Source organism: Phyllobates terribilis, unplaced genomic scaffold, assembly GCF_046119375.1.
Source record: "Phyllobates terribilis strain yellow unplaced genomic scaffold, ASM4611937v1 Scaffold_2__4_contigs__length_985480577, whole genome shotgun sequence".
Lineage (NCBI taxonomy): Eukaryota > Metazoa > Chordata > Amphibia > Anura > Dendrobatidae > Phyllobates > Phyllobates terribilis.
In genome coordinates this window covers 677,193,043-677,210,778 of record NW_027362762.1, presented here as the reverse complement: position 1 = coordinate 677,210,778, position 17,736 = coordinate 677,193,043, and the positions used below count along the sequence as shown (strand labels likewise).

Sequence of the window (17,736 nt, the reverse complement as noted above, 5' to 3'; positions counted from 1 at the left end):
CATATTGTAAGGAGAGAACGTGGCGAGTAGAGACGCCTTCGAAAAAATGACCTTTGCTCAGACTCATTAGATACTTCAATACAAAAGATTGGGTTAGAGTCTGCTCATGCTCTTGCTATGTACATGTGTTGTTTCTTGAAACAACAAGAAGCTATAGTCTGAAAAATCACAAGTGGCCAGTGTGAAAAAGAATTTAGGATGAAAATCAATATTAGTGTAAGACCACTCCTTTAAACTACCCCGCTACTAAAAAAATAAAAATAAACTAAGCATATAGCCATATGGGTAACTTAGCCACTATTAACATCATACTTTTACTGTGTAAATCTGTCACTCAAGGGGTAAAACGGGGGCATTGAAGCCACTTGGTCACCCACAATAACGCATTGAGCACCCTAATTAGCATATGGGCAAAAACCCTTTCTTCACAACGGATTTACAGACAGATTTATACAGTAAAGCTATGGTTTTCCATATACAGTGGGTACGGAAAGTATTCAGACCCCTTTAAATTTTTCACTCTTTGGTTCATTGCAGCCATTTGGTACATTTTAAAAAGTTCTTTTCTTTTCTCATTAAAGTACACTCTGCACCCCATCTTGACTGAAAAAAAACAGAAATATAGACATTTTTTCAAATTTATTAAAAAATAAAAATTTAAATATCACATGGTCATAAGTATTCAGACCCTTTGCTCAGACACTCATATTTAAGTCACATGCTGTCCATTTCCTTGTGATCCTCCTTGAGATGGTTCTGCTTCTTCATTGGAGTCCAGCTGTGTTTAATTAAACTGATAGGACTTTATTTGGAAAGGCACACACCTGTCTATATAAGACCTCACAGCTCACAGTGCATGTCAGACCAAATGAGAATCATGAGCTCAAAGGAACTGCCCAAGGAGCTCAGAGACAAAATTGTGGCAAGGCACAGATCTGGCCAAGGTTACAAAAGAATTTCTGCATTACTCAAGGTTCCTAAGAGCACAGTGGCCTCCATAATCCTTAAATGGAAGAAGTTTGGGACCAGCAGAAGTCTTCCTAGACCTGGCCATCCAGCCAAACTGAGCAATCGTGGGAGAAGAGCCTTGGTGAGAGAGGTAAAGAAGAACCACAAGATCACTGTGGCTGAGCTCCAGAGATGCAGTAGGGAGATGGGAGAAAGTTCCACAAAGTCAACTATCACTGCAGCCCTCCACCAGTCTGGCCTTTATGGCAGAGTGTCCCGACAGAAGCCTCTCCTCAGTGCAAGACATCTGAAAGCCAGCATAGAGTTTGCTCAAAAACACATGAAGGACTCCCAAACTATGAGAAATAAGATTCTCTGGACTGATGAGACGAAAATAGAACTTTTTGGTGATAATTCTAAGCAGTATGTGTGGAGAAAACCAGACACCTGCCCAATACAATCCCAACAGTGAAACATAGTGGTGGCAGCATCATGCTATGGGGGTGTTTTTCAGCTGCAGGGACAGGACGACTGGTTGCAATTGAAGGAAACATGAATGCGGCCAAGTACAGAGATATCCTGGATGAAAACCTCTTCCAGAGTGCTCTGGACCTCAGACTTGGCCGAAGGTTCATCTTCCAACAAGACAATAACCCTAAGCACACAGCTAAAATAACAAAGGAGTGGCTTCAGAAGAACTCTATGACCATTCTTGACTGGCCCAGCCAGAGCCCTGACCTAAACCCAATTGAGCATCTCTGGAGAGACCTGAAAATGGCTGTCCACCAACGTTCACCATCCAACCTGACGGAACGGTAGGGCATTTACAAGGAAGAATGGCAGAGAATCCCCAAATCCAGGTGTGAAAAACTTGTTACATCATTCCCAAGAAGACTCATGGCTGTACTAGCTCAAAAAGGTGCTTCTACTCAATACTGAGCAAAGGGTCTGAATACTTATGACCATGTGATATTTCAGTTTTTCTTTGTTAATAAATTTGCAAAAATTTTTACATTTCTGTTTTTTTCAGTGAAGATGGGGTGCAGAGTGTACTTTAATGAGAAAAAAAATTAACTTTTTAGAATTTACCAAATAGCTGCAATGAAACAAAGAGTGAAAAATTTAAAGGGGTCTGAATACTTTCCGTACCCACTGTATGTCTATAAATTTAGTTAAAATCGTCTTTTGGGGGGTGACAAACTTGGTTTAGAAAAGTCTTGAAATTTCCTTGTGCAACATCTATAGAACAGTATTCTAGTGACATCTGATGATGTCATGTCAAGTTAGCTTCTCTGTGAAGGACCAGTACATTCACCTAACCTATGTCACTTTTCTATAATGACCCCTAACAAGGCATTGTGGTGAAAATTAGCCTAGTGGTCCCAGATAGTTACCATATATAACAGTTATTTAGTTATTTCGTATATACTGTATCTTGATCAGCTCTAAAATGCAGCCTGCAGAATATAATAATGTCAAACCGTTATTTTCCCAGCAATGTAGCAACCAATTACTTCTGGTTGGCGCAGGACACCCATACAACGACCAGGCTAACTTACAACCTTTAACTACTAACAAAGTAGAAAGAAAGAAAAATCAGATGTTATAACTAATAAAAGAAGCACAATGGTATATGAAAGTGTATAATAAAATATGGCATGTAGGAATACTATAATGAAGGCCGTGTAATTAACATGAAATATGCCATGTACAGTAACACGAGTACCGGACTAGATTCCTCATTAGATGAGACGGATGACATTATTTAGCTAATAAGTTACAGAAATATGGCTTTTTCCACCAATTTGGCACCACCAGATTTTAAGACCAATAGACATCTAAAATGTCAATGTTGACTTATTTTTCTTTGTAGTATATTTAGACTTGAATGGCAGGTATTATGAGAGCAAATAGATGGTAATGAATGTTCTACCTACAAGAAAGAAAACCAAGAATGAAACCCATCACCAAATACTATCAGAAGCAGGAGTCACTGGGGCGTTTTTTACTGACCATTAATAAAAAAATGAATAGACATTCGAGGAGAACAATGATGAAGGCTACTATGCGTATTAGTAGCTGGCCCAAGCAAAATCTTTCCTGAAAGCATTCTGCCAGAAAGTTCCTAAAAAGATCATTTGTCCTTCGTCTGGCGTTATTGTACGGCCAAGATGGAGTGTGACGTGTGTGACTGCATTGGCCATAAGATTGCTCACTAGACGATTGTTCAACGGCTGTTCACCCATCAACCTACTTAGACTATCTAATCTGTTTGGCCACTTTATTGTAACCGAAGACACAGATGTCATACGTCATTTGACAGGGCTCAGTAAAAGAGCCATCTATTGGCATTCTGGGAAAAATGCTGCACTGAGAGATAAACCACAGCAGCATTATTTCCTGAGTATTGATACCGGATTCATTGTGGCCCATCGCTCCCTTACATTGTGCACGTCATTTCTTGGGTGCCTATTCACAGATTATAGAATATAATTCTATATTTACTATACTTATATTTAGTGCATATTTCTATGAAATTGTGTGAGCCCATCTGCCATGACAAGGGGACCTCATACTTGTGGGTCCCAGCCCACACTTTCCCCTTTACTCTGCTCTAATTAAAACTAGCCTTGGACAGATGGTGGAAGATGTGCAGGACCACTATGAAGGCAGCCACTATCTCTAAATGAACAATGCAAAAAACAAACTCAGTCGGCACCTATAAAGCACCCCTGTGTATTTAAGTTACTTTGTTAGGAGATGCTGATTGGCTTTGTTCTGTCTGATTCTATTGTCCACCATCTCTTTTAGATGGAGGTGACACAATTACTGAGGTACAGTTTCTCCTTGTGGAGAGTGCCAACCCTTATCAGAGGCCTCTCACCCAGCCAAACCAGCTCTCTTGCTTTGCACTGATGAGGGACATATACCCTGAAACAAGTTTCTGCAAATGGAGTTTTTGGTTTGGTTTCTTATCCTTAGCCATGTGGCAAGGCCCATTATGGGGTCGAAAATGGACTTTTAGGATTACCTCCGATAGCTGGCGCTAGAGTTCCCGTCCTGAGGAGGCTTTTTGCATGAGTGCATATAGGCAGCTTTCACGCTGCTGACAACCACAGTACTAATTTCATGAGGACATAATCAATGTGTTTCCAATGCCCAGTAACTACTGTCTCAAAGTTAACTGACTTCCAGTGAACCTTATCCAAATGTATTTTTTTCTTGTAAAATAAATGTAAAATTATCTTTCAAGGGCAAACGTAGATCTGTAGTGCACTTCATGTTGGTACTATAGAAACAATCGATTTTAATGATATACAACAAAGGCTATTAAGTAAATGCTGAGATAAAAATAAACATAAATCTATATAGATCCAAAACAAGTAAGATATGTCATTTACAGAAAAGGAAAATCCACACGATGCATTAAAAGTCCATCAGGGGAATTATAAGTGGAGCTGCCAGCAACCCTATAAAACGTCAGTGTGACACCCATTATGTCAGGGCTCTGACAGGACGAGGAAGAAATAGCCATAGTGTCACTTTAAATCTCTGTCTGTGTTTTCTGTGTGAGACAGGTGCTAAGTTTGATGTATCTAACACACTGCGGCATATGGAGGAGTGCATGTCTTCCCTGCTGCTTGACACCGAGTAGGTTGCTTCTGTGAATGTCAGCAGATAGAGAAATACTACAAGCTGCAAGTTCACTAATTCATGTATTGATTGCAATCTATTCCTTGCTGACTTGAAGAATACAAATGACAGCCCGTAGGTTAGAAGAACCATGGAGGCCACAAACTGTAAAAAAAAAAAACTATATATTTTTGTACAAATATAATATCTTAGACTGGTTTTAGTGACTGTGTGGAAACCATCATTATCACTGTAGAAAAAATAGTGCCCTATTACCACTGTACCACCAAATGGTGCTCTTATTAAAACTGTACCACCAAATGGTGCCCTATTACCACTGTAGCGCCAAATAGTTCCCTATTACCACTGTACCACTAAATGTTGCCCTATTACCACTGTAACGCTAAATGGTGCCTTATTACCATTGTAGCCCCAAATAGTGCCCTATTACCATTGTATTGAAAATGGTACCCTACTACCCTACTACCACTATAAAGACAAATTATGACCTATTACCACTGTACCGCTAAGTAGGGCAAGGCACCGCCAAATGGTGCCCTATTACCAATGTAGCACCAAATAGTGCCTATTATCACTGTACTGCTAAATGGTGCCCTATTACCACTGTACCGCTAAATGGTGCCAATTACCACTATAGCACCAAATAGTACCCTACTATCATTGTACTGCCAATTGGTACCCTATTACCACTGTAGTGTCAAATGGTGCCCTACTACCACTAGAAACGTTAAGACTCTATTATTTGTCTGGTGCGAAAACAATCAAAGACAGCAGACATATGTACTATATGTGTAACAGATATAGGACAATATACCATTTTCCCTTTTCATTCCAGATTAAACGCTACAAAGTGCAGCAATTGCCATGAGCGATATCTGCAACAGTAAGAACCAAATTACAAATGGGAAACCATTTTCTCGTTTGCAGTAAGAAACTTGCATGTACTATATAGAGTGAAAGTTATGTTTGGTGCTTTAATACCTAGTGACCCAGCAGAGTAGAATCCTTGTAGCCATTAGTCCTCTCTATGACCAGCCTTCAATAGCTGACGGACGTACATTTGTGCGCAAGTTCTAAATGGGAAGAGGGGAGTAAGAAGCTGCCAGACACCATTCAAGGTAGGTTATCTTCCTGGAGCACAAGGGATTGGGCAAGTTGAAATGTAACATGCTGAATCCTTTTTTTACCAGCATTGGTTGAATCAAGGTTCAGAAGGCAGAAAATTGTTGGGCTGGAGTAGCCACTGTCTATACTACCAGCACCAGCTCGGTGGTACGGTTCTCTCCATCACACACTTTTCATTGGCCCCTTTTTATCTCTCTCATATTTGCTGTTTATTTAAACTGTGTGTCCTTTCCCTGCAAAAACAGAAGCAAAGCCATTAATCTCCCTGGTAAACCCCTGTCATATTTGTAGACTTCAAGAGCCTTATCGCAGAATCTTAGAATAAGTCACTTTCTTCAGAATGATCCCTTATAGTCTGAGGGGAGAAACTCTCCGCACTGCTTGCTGGACTCGACAAAGAAAAAACAAACAGCAAGAGATGCCAAATACGAGCCATACTGAAGAGCTGGGCATTATCAAGCCGATTATAGTGAATACCTAGCAAATAATGGTGTATTTTATCTCCTAAAAGAACATTATTTCCAGAATGCCAATAGATGAGTATTTTGTGAAGACCTGCCAAACTTATACCAACTGTCCACTGGGTTAGAAGTAAAGATGGCCATGAACATTAGGAAGAACTAGGCTGATAGAGGAACAACCATTGATCAAATGATCGTAGGTAAAAAATAGTTTGGCCCTGGTGAAAGACAACCCATCTTTCTGGGAACACTCTGGGATTATTCTGGGAACATCTGAAGAACGTTCTAACTGGAAGATCTTTCTTGGACTAGCGACTACTGGGCGATAATGGACAAACATGGCCGACTTCTTCTTTTCTGATGTTTATTACACATCAGTTGGCTAAAACGATTGCTTATTGCTGAATTTCACTTGATGATCAATCATTATGGCTGGGGTCCTGGGTTCAAATCCCACCAAAACACAAAATCTACAATGAGTTTGTGTCTAAAGACATCCCGATAAGGGACAGTCTTAATAATGTAGAATATGATGGCGCTAAATAAGCGAGCATAAATAATAAACTTTAGACTAATGTTCACGTCAACCTTATACGCCACCGTGTCATTTTTTATAGTGTTTATGGTCAAGCCACAGTAAGACCAGTGATGTCACAGTGCTGACATCATCACAGAGCTCCCTGCGTCATAGGTTTCCCTATTTGCAAGCAATGTTTTCTAGGAAAACCATAGATAACACCTGACTGTTTACTTCACAGACACATTTATACATATTTTGTACCCTATAATTGAGATTTGTTTTTCTATTCCTCCAAAGTTGGGTAAAAGGAATTATGGAAAGTGGATTTTCTACCTAGAAATTCACTTGTTTGCTTAAAAATATTCTTTAAAACAAATTTATTGAATTGTCTATACCAGCATAAACCTCCATCTGTCTCTAAATAAAGTGCCCAAAATGTACTAATTTACTATGTTAAACTAAGCAGACAAAAATATTCACGTTTAACCGTTTCCAAATTATCAGCCTTTCTCCATTAATTGCAAATTCTAAAAACGCAGCAGCTGCTGTTAACACATTGCAGCTGGATCCATGCTGTCTCTAAAAGTCTCGGGTGCCAAAAAGGTGATTGGGTGCTCTTCACGGAACAAAATTCCAGGGCAACAGAGGGGAACCATATTTCTGACAAAATGATTGTGATAAGAAACTTTCATTTATGCAATAGCCTAATATTTTAAAATATGACTAAGGGCAACAAAAATCTAATTTACCTAGAATCCCCTGCCCTCTCGACACACAGGAAATGCAACTAAGCATTTCAGTGGCTAAGTGAGCTGCTGCTGTGGCTAGTGATTGGCACACGATTCCAGAGTGTCAAGAATGACCAGGAATCAGAGAGCCAGGGAATGTGGGAAGAGGAGCCGAGCCGTAGGGGAACGGTGGAGCTAAGTATTTCTTCTAGTATTTCTTCTAATTTTTAGTCCATTTGGAGCATTTTTTTATTGACATGTCAACCCCTTTAAAAGCGGCATCAATGCTCATAGCTAATTTGTTGTAGCTGTTTGTTACCCATTTGTGGCAAATACTCCATACTGCTTTACAACATGCCACTTGAGGAGAACAATACAAACTACTTGACTGACCGAACGGGTTAGATGACAGCAATGTCCTGGCTGAGCTTTCCCGACTGGCCTCAGAGTCTTTAAGCTAACATTCTTGTGGTTTCATTAAACTGCTAAATGTGATTATCATATTTAGAAAAGCTGAGTGATAACTCTCCCAAAGTTCATGAACTGGTGAATTTAAGATACTGATGGCAGACAAGGAAATACAATGCAGACTGCGTGACATGCCGGCTTTAGGAAAACCACCATGGTGAACATTTCCTACAGAAAAGCAGGACGATCTGTTTATTATAGAGCACCAACATATTCTGCAGCACTTTACAGATATTGCCATCATTCACAATCTACATTCCCTATCAGTATGTCTTTGGAGTGTGGAAGGAAACCGGAGAATTCGGTGGAAACCCATGCAAACACGTGGAGAATATACAAACTCCTTGCAGATGTTCTCCCATGCCCATGATCCATTGATAAAATCCTCAATTCAGGTGTCATTTTGATCACAGGGTATCCCTAAAGAGTCCAATACACATAATATGGTGCTTTTGTAAGATTTGAACAGATGAATGTACTGGAGTTTTCTATCAGATTCGCACCTTCCAATGCTATTATATGAATCAGAGGTACGTGAAAACCCCTCACTACTTATTCAGGCACCATATTAAAAAGAGTTGTCTCATCAGACTCAACCGAGAAAAGCCATTTCAAAATGCAGCCACTGAAGAGCTAGCTAACCACCCCAAATGCAGCTCCTGGAATCCCCTGCTAACAGCTGGTTTCGAGCCAGGAGTTGCTATAGCTAGCCATATCTTGTCTGTGTACATGTGGCCTGATTCACACACTAAATAATGCGGACTGTAGACTGATTAAGTGAATGGAGAATGCATTTGTATGTGCACCCCCAGCCAACCCAGGGCAGGCACAACCCCAGGACCACACGGCCATCTGCAAAGTGTACCTTGAGTGGCTCTAGCTTTAGTGACCCCAACAGTGGAAAGAGAGCATAATAGTTTGCCCAATAATTGGGAAAGGGCTAAGATGGTGTTTTTTGATTGAGTAGCAAATAAAGAGGTCTGGATATGTTGGTAAATTTTCAGCGGTCTTGTTTCCACTCCAACGTGACATACTAAGGTGATCATATCCAAAGGCTTTGACATCCATAACCAAATGATCAATATACACAATGGTTGCATTTTACAAAGAAAGGCAAGAAAATGCTCTTACAGCTTTAGTGCACTGGACATCCTTTCCTAGCAGCCAGTTTAGCTCCAGATTTCCTTCTCCCTGATAACAAGATTGTAGTCTTTCCTTAATGAGAGCATTGATAGTCTTGATGGGGAAGACACAAAGTGTGGAATCGTCAGGTGGATTGTGGTACTGTTTCTGGCCTTTTGAGAAAATTGCAAAAAGTACATCATCCAGCACTGATATTTTCAGTGACCTAGCTAATGTGGCCCCTGGTTTTGTTAGATAGGCAGCTTGCAGTAGCCTGTACTCCACCCCGTTCTTTGTGCATCCAATAGGCAAGGAAACATAGGAGTGAAATTTAGGATCGTTTTTGCATAAGCGAACAATTCGAGAGGTGTAGAAGAGATCACTTGCTGAATTACTAGAGATACCTTCAGGAGTTTCTGGCTGCACAGTGAGGAAATAAACATAGTTGCCACTCGCAAAGCCATAAATGTAAAAAATGTCAAAATGAGAGACCAAAGCAAGGGTATCAGATGGTATCTTGATGAGCGACGACACAAAGTCACTGTAGAGCTCATAATCCAACATGGTAGATGATTCTGGATCCCTAGGCAACTTACGACTTGAAAGAGTAGGAAAATAATCCTGTTTGCCATCGACTGCAGTTCCAATGAAGAGTTTGCCATCCCGACCTTCGCTGTGGACAATCACTCCATACATTGTACCAGTCTCATTGACACTAGAGAGGTAGTGCTCTTTCTTATGAGATGGTTCTACCAGTATAAAAAGGTCATCGAGACGTAGCAGCTTACAAACACCCTGGTACAAGCTACCACATGCCAACAGGCGGTTCTCATAATAGTCAATAATTAACAGTTTGTTCACATTGTTGGTCAGTGTACGAGGTTCACTACATGGCTGCACATTCTGCGGAGGGTAGCAGGATTTATTATCCTCTCCAGGACCAGTGTTATGGGACACCAATAGGGTTAAGTTTCCTGATAACTTATAAATGCGATTTACTGCGCCTACATAGACGGCCCCTGTGCTCTGGTGCACAGTGAGATGACTAAAAGTCCAGTCTCTTTGCTCAGCATGAAATGTGTTGGTAAGGGAAGCACCAGGGATTTCTAACGACAGCATGGCCAAAACCAGCAAGACCATGGAAGCCGCCCGACTGTGGAAATGGAGAGAGTTCTCTGTCCGCCTCTGTAACCTCTGCTGGTGCATGGTGATGAATTAGGGGAAAGAAGAGAGATGGAACCCAAGCTCTCTTTGGTATTCAATGCCTCCAAGAGATTAAGTCTTCTTTACATGATTCTGAAAGACAAAGAAAAAATATGAGTATTAGATATATGGGATTTATAATGTGGCTTGTCATAATGTCTGTAATATAGAAAGAGTTCATAGACATTTATTGACGGCTGTGAATCCAGCCAATATTCATGACTCCAATCACCATTAATGAGGACCGGTCACCTCTCCTGACATGTCGGTTTTACAATATATTTGCATTTCCCATGAAATAACAATTCTGGAACAGCTTTTCTTGGACCTCTGCACTGCATCATTCCTCCTAGAAATGAATGAATAAATTGACAACTGGCTGATTAAAGGGCATCTACCTCCACAATCTGACACTGGTGGCACTGACTGGACCATGTGATTGTGTGAGGACACGCCCCCAACTGGTAACACCCAGTTGTCTAATTATTCATACGTTTCAAGGAGACATAACAGTGGAAAGACACAACAAAGATTTCTAAAAGGAAATGCTCCTGAATTGTTATTTATGGGAATCAGTTACTTACAGACATGTCAGGAGAGGTGACTGATCCTCCTTAAATCTGTTGGTGAATATACAAATCATATGTGATGATTTTTAGACTGATTGCTATTGTGTTCCCTCAGATCAGTAAGCGGCAGAGCCCTCGGACTGCGCTCCTCCCCATTGCTAGCACAGACATAATCATGAAATATAGGAGATTGTCTTCGCATGGGCACCTTTACTAGTAAAATAAGATTTCAGTTCTAAGGGTCACTGCTTCCTGCTACTGTGAAATCGAAATAATCTAAAGCTGTGCAAAAAGATTAACACTTTATGTATCCACCTAAACTAAAGCTGTAATGATAACTGATGTAAAGATGCCCCCTCTAATCTGATGAAAGGAACATCACTGGTGTCAGGAGACACTCATAGTTCACATCAGTGCAATATACAAGTACAACTTATATAACAAAAAAGAGAACTATCGCTAGGAAAGACTTGACGTCAGAAATCATTTTGGGTTTTAAACTGCATTTCCATTAGTAAATCAGGAATTATCCTGGGACCTACCATCTGGCATCTACCTATAGAAAGGGGCCATGTCTCCAGACATTGTCAGTACAGATCAGGCTGCGCAATGTTTATCCCATTCCTTTGTATGGGATTTCCAAAAATTGTGGCGCAAACTTTCTCCATTGCGGACAATGTGCAATGGATTCCTGTTCTTAACAAGAATCTGTTTTTGCTATGTAATCTGAGGACAACATGAGGTAGGGGCTGAGACACAGATTTCAAGGATTTGTCATTTATTAGGCTGTGTGCTGTAGTTTCAATACAATGAATGTTTTACCACCAGGAGATAATCACTGAACGGACTACAGCTCACGTGAGCCCTAGTCCGACCAAGCCCCCTCATCGGATACGCAGTTTGCTGTCAATAAACAATATACACAGAAAGTTGTGGTGTGGGTGGGGTTGGCTTTTTGAGCTCTCCTACATCTAAAATCTCTGATTGTGTTCAGGGCTGTGGAGTCGGTAAACCAAACCTCCGACTCCACAATTTCCCTGACTTCCGACTTCTTCTTCGACTCTGACTCCACAGCACGGCCTCACTACTGAGCATGTCCATAAAGTGCAGCACAGATTCATCTCAACTAAAAGCTTAGACCCTTAGATCAGGAACAGAACAGACATTTATAGGACATTTCATAACTTTCCCAAATTCTTATGAAAAAACTTATAGCACATTGAACTACTGTACTAATTTATTATATATTTTAGGAGTCGGAGTTGGTCCTTTTTATACCAACTCCACCAAAATGGCCACAGCCCTGTTTGTGTCATAAGTAACTGCTGCACCCACACCCAGTAAACTAAGTGATACATCGTTGGAATCAGGGTCTCTTTTCCTACATTATGCTGCTCTCAGATGAAGTAGTAAAAACCTCGTGACAGGTTCCCTTTAAAACTGATGTAGTTCCGAACAGTGGGTTCCACATCTATCAGACATTTATGGCATATCCTATGGATAAATGTTAAAGATGTGGACAACCCATTTAAGTCTTTCAGACAAGTTCATGATAAGAGAAGCAGAAAATGTCAAGTAAATATGTCATGGACTGGTGGTACGTATGTATTCACTGTCTTCTATTTCCCCCCAAACCTCCCATCCATGTATCAGGTATACTGTTGGAATACTGTCCATTACACGTTATAGCCGGGAAGCACACTTTAAGCTCCACTTATTACGGTTTTACCTTCTCCAAAGTGTTTATGTACATTTTCCATTGAGTCAGACACATAAACACACTTATCAAAGGATTAGTTAACAATACAGACAGTGACTTGTGACCTAATACATTTATACCGTCTACTTACGGTGAACGATTCTACTTGTCATACAAGCAAACATCAGCAAACAAAGGGAATGCTGCAGTGTGGAAGGCACCAGGCTCGCTCTATAACTCAGTGCCAAAGCCGCAGAAGACAAACCTTTCCCCTCTCGGCACTTTCTGTTCCTAACAGGTGTTCTGTTGCGTATCCCATTTACAAATCCCTTGTATAATAATTGTTTTTTCACTCCCAGCAATGCAAAATACAACAAGAATAAGTTAAAGCCTCCCTTCCCTGCAGCAAGCACAAGCAACAGCATTACCAAGTGCAATCACAAGATTAAATATGGAACGGAGCGGCAGATCCTGTACAGATCTCCTGAACGTCTCATCCCACAGGGAATATTAGACAGATGATCAGCATCTGTGTGGAGTGGAGGCCCACGAGCCATCATTTCAGTGTAATTATCTTTGAGCATTTCTGGCCTCCAGAACAACAAAAATATGAGTCAGAGGAGGCTTCTTTTATGTCTGTGTACCTAGGCCTGGCGGGGGATGTGTGAATGCCACCCAGCGCATCTTGATAGTCTAGTGATACAAGGAAAGGAAAACACTACATGAGACGGATGCTGAACAGGACGTGCCTGTGTCTTAATTGCACGCATTTTTCTGCAGAATGCTTGTAATTGTTGACAGTGTGCACATACGTCAAGCAAGCAAAAAAGTCTGATCAAACTGCATTGAATTAGGCCACGTTCACGCACTCAGTATTTCAAGTACTGAATGTGGCCTTACTATATGACAAAGCCAGCAGTCAACCAGTTAAAGGCCTCATTCAGACGTCCGTGATTCCCATGCATGTTCTATCTGTAATGTTCATCTATACAACACGTACCCATTTACAGTCTGTCATTAACATTTCAATTTATAGGAGACGCTTTGGAATTCATTTATTTATTCATTCGTGAAAATCACTGATGAAATACTGATGGCAAAATCTGACACTGACCAAACACTGATGACACTCGGGCCACGTCAAAAAATCACAGACACCTGAATGAGGCCTAATACACACTCTGCTTAGCCACAGAGAGGGACTCACTTGTAGGTAAGAGCAGCCTGGCGCTTCTGTCCTGTATGATTTGTAGCACTGACACATGCTCTAATTTTTAGGAGAGTTGTCATTTTTGTGCTTTTCTTGTCTGGATTACCAGTCCTGATGGCAGGCACACCCACAATCTACCACCTTATGGTCATACTAGCGCTACTGTGTCGTAGGTTAGCCTTAAGGTGGGGTCTGGGACTAAGGGCTCCCACATTAGATAACTATTCAGCTATCTACCCCATACACAGGAATGCTCAGCTTGGCCGAGCGCTCCTCTGTTATCTATGAGAGAGTTGCTGTCGGTCTCCTCTGGTAGCGGCTTATCTCACCGCCTAACAAAAGGATCGGCCACTGCAATTCCAAAAGTTCCTTCTGTCCGCCGACATTATCTGTTGGGGAAGAGTTGGGAGGTCCATACCCATTAGACTGTCAGCTGATGTCACTCTTCTAATGTGTATGGAGATGGGCTTAAAATACTGATGATCTGGAAGATAGGTGATGAATATCAGATCATTTTCTGCTCCGGTGGTTACCGGATGTAAGCAATGTACAGGGAAGGACATATTGGACCTGCACATTGTTTAGCGGCTGCTACTGAAATTTGTACCTAATTTCCTATTCATCTGACTAAGAGATAAACTGCAGCATCGACTAAACAATATACAGGACTACTGTGGTCTGCCATGTACATTGCTTACATGTGGCAACCGCTGATCATGGGGCTGCCAGGGGTCAGACCCCTACCACTCTGATATTGATGACCTTAGCTTAAGATAGGTCATAAATATCTAAGCCCTGGTCAACTCCATTATGGCCCATTTACACTGACTATTGAGCATTCATTGGTTATTCCCGATCAGTGGCTCATGTATACATCCCACTGATCAGCCATCGAACAAGCTGATTGGATTGTTCCCGTGAGCCATTAAGTGTTCGGTGTCGGCAGCCTATCCATGCATTACATGAACAGACCATTGATTTGGATGAGCACCATGTAATGGTCCCTATGCTTGGTCGTTGTGCAGCAGAGGACCTGAACATATGTTGCCAGGCTTCACTGAAGATTAGTTTTGAGCTGAGGGTCTCAATAGATGGACACCCCGTAATCAGATTACTTTTGGAAAAAATCAAGAGAAAATGTAACCAGCAATGCATCATTTCCACTAAGCGGATAGCGGCAAACTCTTGTGCTATGAAGGAAACATTTGGTTCCCATAAGATGACATGTTTAATAAGCTTGTAACTGAACATACACACACAAGCCTATACAATGCATGCACAAAGAACGTCATCAATAACATACCTGCGCAGTATATCGCTGTCTGTGAGATTAATGTGTACAGGACCTAACAATAGTAATTGCATTCATTCAGCATTTAAGCTGTCAGAATCGGACGAAATTAATAGCTATAAGCAATCCCTCTGCTTTCAAAGACTGTTAGAAAAGCCCCCCCTTCTTACAGTGGTTGATAATAGTGATCCTAATTATTTTTTTAGCTAATTGATTCTCTTTTCCAGGTATATTTTACAGCCGCTTTAATATATAGGATATACATATAATCTTAAAAAAAACATATCATCTCTATTAATAAAACATATTAGATAAGGTCTTGCCCTTTTCAACAAAGGCCAAAAAATGTTTCGAAATCCCACCGTCTCCCGACAGCTCAATAAGTAATGCCAGCGATGTCTTAACCTTTTGCACTCTCCGGTGACATTCTAACCTTCACGGCACCTTTAAGGAGAGAACTCATGGCCAGAGAAGGCACCGGATCCTCCCGAGAGATATTAGAGAGTTATGGCCCAGAACTGAATGACCTTTTAAGTAGGAACATTCTGACTTCAAAGATTAAGGCTTCACTCTGTCCTAAGGGAGGTATAAATCAGGAGTAAAATATATAGTTTTCACCTGCTTAGCTAACAAGGGGCCTGCAATCTATAGCTGGCAAAGCTGTTACAGGAGCAGCAGGTCCACGACCTACAACACCCAGTAAAACTTTTTCAAAGGAAGATTCTAATTTATGTGGCATTATTTACGACATCTGAGGGCCACGTCGGTGATAGACAAGTTCTCTATGTGTCCCTATGGCAGAGGAATATATCGGCATTGGAGTACTATCACTTATTAGCACAGGTTTATTTATAGGCCAGCCATATGCTCCTAGATGGCGTTACTTCACAGTTGCCTGTTCAGTAGAGGTCTATGTACTGTCACATTACTTATTGTTGTTGTTTTAACTCTTTTTCTTATGTCACACAAGCGTTTCAAGGTGCCCTCATACTAGCAATGCCACGCTCTAATTAGGCTGAAAACATATGCTTTCCAGTCTCCTGCACTTGTATTTTCTCCAGGCACAATCTTATAGAGAAATCTGAAACTATGTCATCCAAGGCAGCCCATTAACCAACATGTCTGCAGATTACACTGGCCATTAAAGGGAATCTGTCGGTAAGATTAACCCCCTCAAACCGCATATATTGGTATCCAGGTCTTGGAAATGTAAACTCACAGACACCTTTATATCTTCTATCTGTTGTTGCATTCCCTAGAAATTAGTGTTATATTAGATATGCAAATGAGGCATTAAGGGCTCTGGGTGTGACACAGCACTTCCTGAGCCTCTGCCTCCTGTGGTTGCTTCTCTGACCAGCACCAGCCTCTTTAGCAGATTGATAGTTTATTGTTTGTGTGCCATCAGGAACTAGGCAATGAAATCAGACAGTGAGCTATCAATCAAGCTACAGAGGCTGATGCTGGGCGGAGAAACAGACACAGGAGGCAGAAACTGGGGAAGTGCTCTGTCACACCTCATTTGCATAACAATTGAAAATGCTGAACTCTTGGGAATGCAGCAACAGATAAAAGATATAAAGGTTTAAATGGATTCACACTTCAAAAATCTGTTTGCCCATATGCGCAGTTTGGGGGTGGGAGGTGAAGTAATCTTAATGACAGATTCCATTTAAATATAATTGTTTATTTCAGGGAATAGGCAGTGACAGCTATTATGGTGGCAACTACAGTAATGGTCTCTGAATATAATAATGCAATGCCCAGTCGGCAGACAGCTGTAACCCCTTAGACACCAATATTAACCCTTTCGTGGCTGGAGCATTTTCCGTTTTCGTTTTTTGCTCCCCTTCTTTCTAAAGCCAGAACTTTTTTATTTTTTGTTCAATATGGCCATGTGAGGGCTTATTTTTTGCAGGACGAGTTGTACTTTTAAGTGCCATCACTGGTTTTACCATATTGTGCACTGGAAAACGGGGAAAAAATCCAAGTTGAAAAAAATGCAATTCAACAGTTGTTTTTTGTTTGTTTTTTCTTACCATGTTAACTGAATTCTAAAACTGACCTGCCATCAATATTCTCATTACGAGCTTGCAGATACCAAACATGTATAGGTTCTTTTTAATTTAAGTGGTGAAAAAAAATTCCAAAGTTTGTTAAAAAAAAAAAAGTCGCCATTTTACGAGACCTGTAGCATCTCCATTTTTCAGCATCTGGGGCTGCGTGAGGGCTTATTTTTTGTGCACCGAGCTGACATTTTTATTGATACCATTTTGCGGTAGATCCGATGTTTTGATCGCCCGTTATTGCATTTTATTGCAATATTGTGGCGACCAAAAAAACGTAATTCTGGTGTTTGGAATTTTTTTCTCGTTACACCGTTTACCGATCGGATTAATTATTTTTTTTATATTGATAGGGCGATTCTGAGCGCGGCGATACCAAATATGTGTATGTGGGGTTTATTTTTTATTATTTTATTTTGAATGGGGCAAACTTTTATAATTTTTAAAAAAATTTTTATATTTTTAAAAACATTTTTTTACACTTTTTGCATGCTTCTATAGTCTCCATAGGAGACTAGAAGCAGCAACTGTCTGATCGCCTCTACTACATAGAGGTGATGAACAGATCGCCTCTATGTAGTAGAAAACCTCATGTGCTATGAGCGCCGACCACTACATGGCGCTCATAGCAATCTTTACATGACAACCACAGGGGTCTGCTGCAGACCCCGG

The 17,736-nt window shown here is 40.8% G+C and overlaps 1 protein-coding gene across 2 annotated transcripts in view; it reads right to left on the bottom strand.

Annotated features, from left to right (window-relative positions):
- Positions 1 to 17,736, bottom strand: part of PLXNA2 (plexin A2) — a 340,362-nt gene that overhangs the window by 278,230 nt on the left and 44,396 nt on the right. For both annotated transcript variants that reach the window (XM_073666861.1, XM_073666863.1), the window contains exon 2: positions 9,036 to 10,322. In XM_073666861.1, the coding sequence (XP_073522962.1) occupies positions 9,036 to 10,232 (1,197 nt within the window). In that variant the 5' untranslated portion in view covers positions 10,233 to 10,322. The remainder of the gene's footprint in view (positions 1 to 9,035; positions 10,323 to 17,736) is intronic.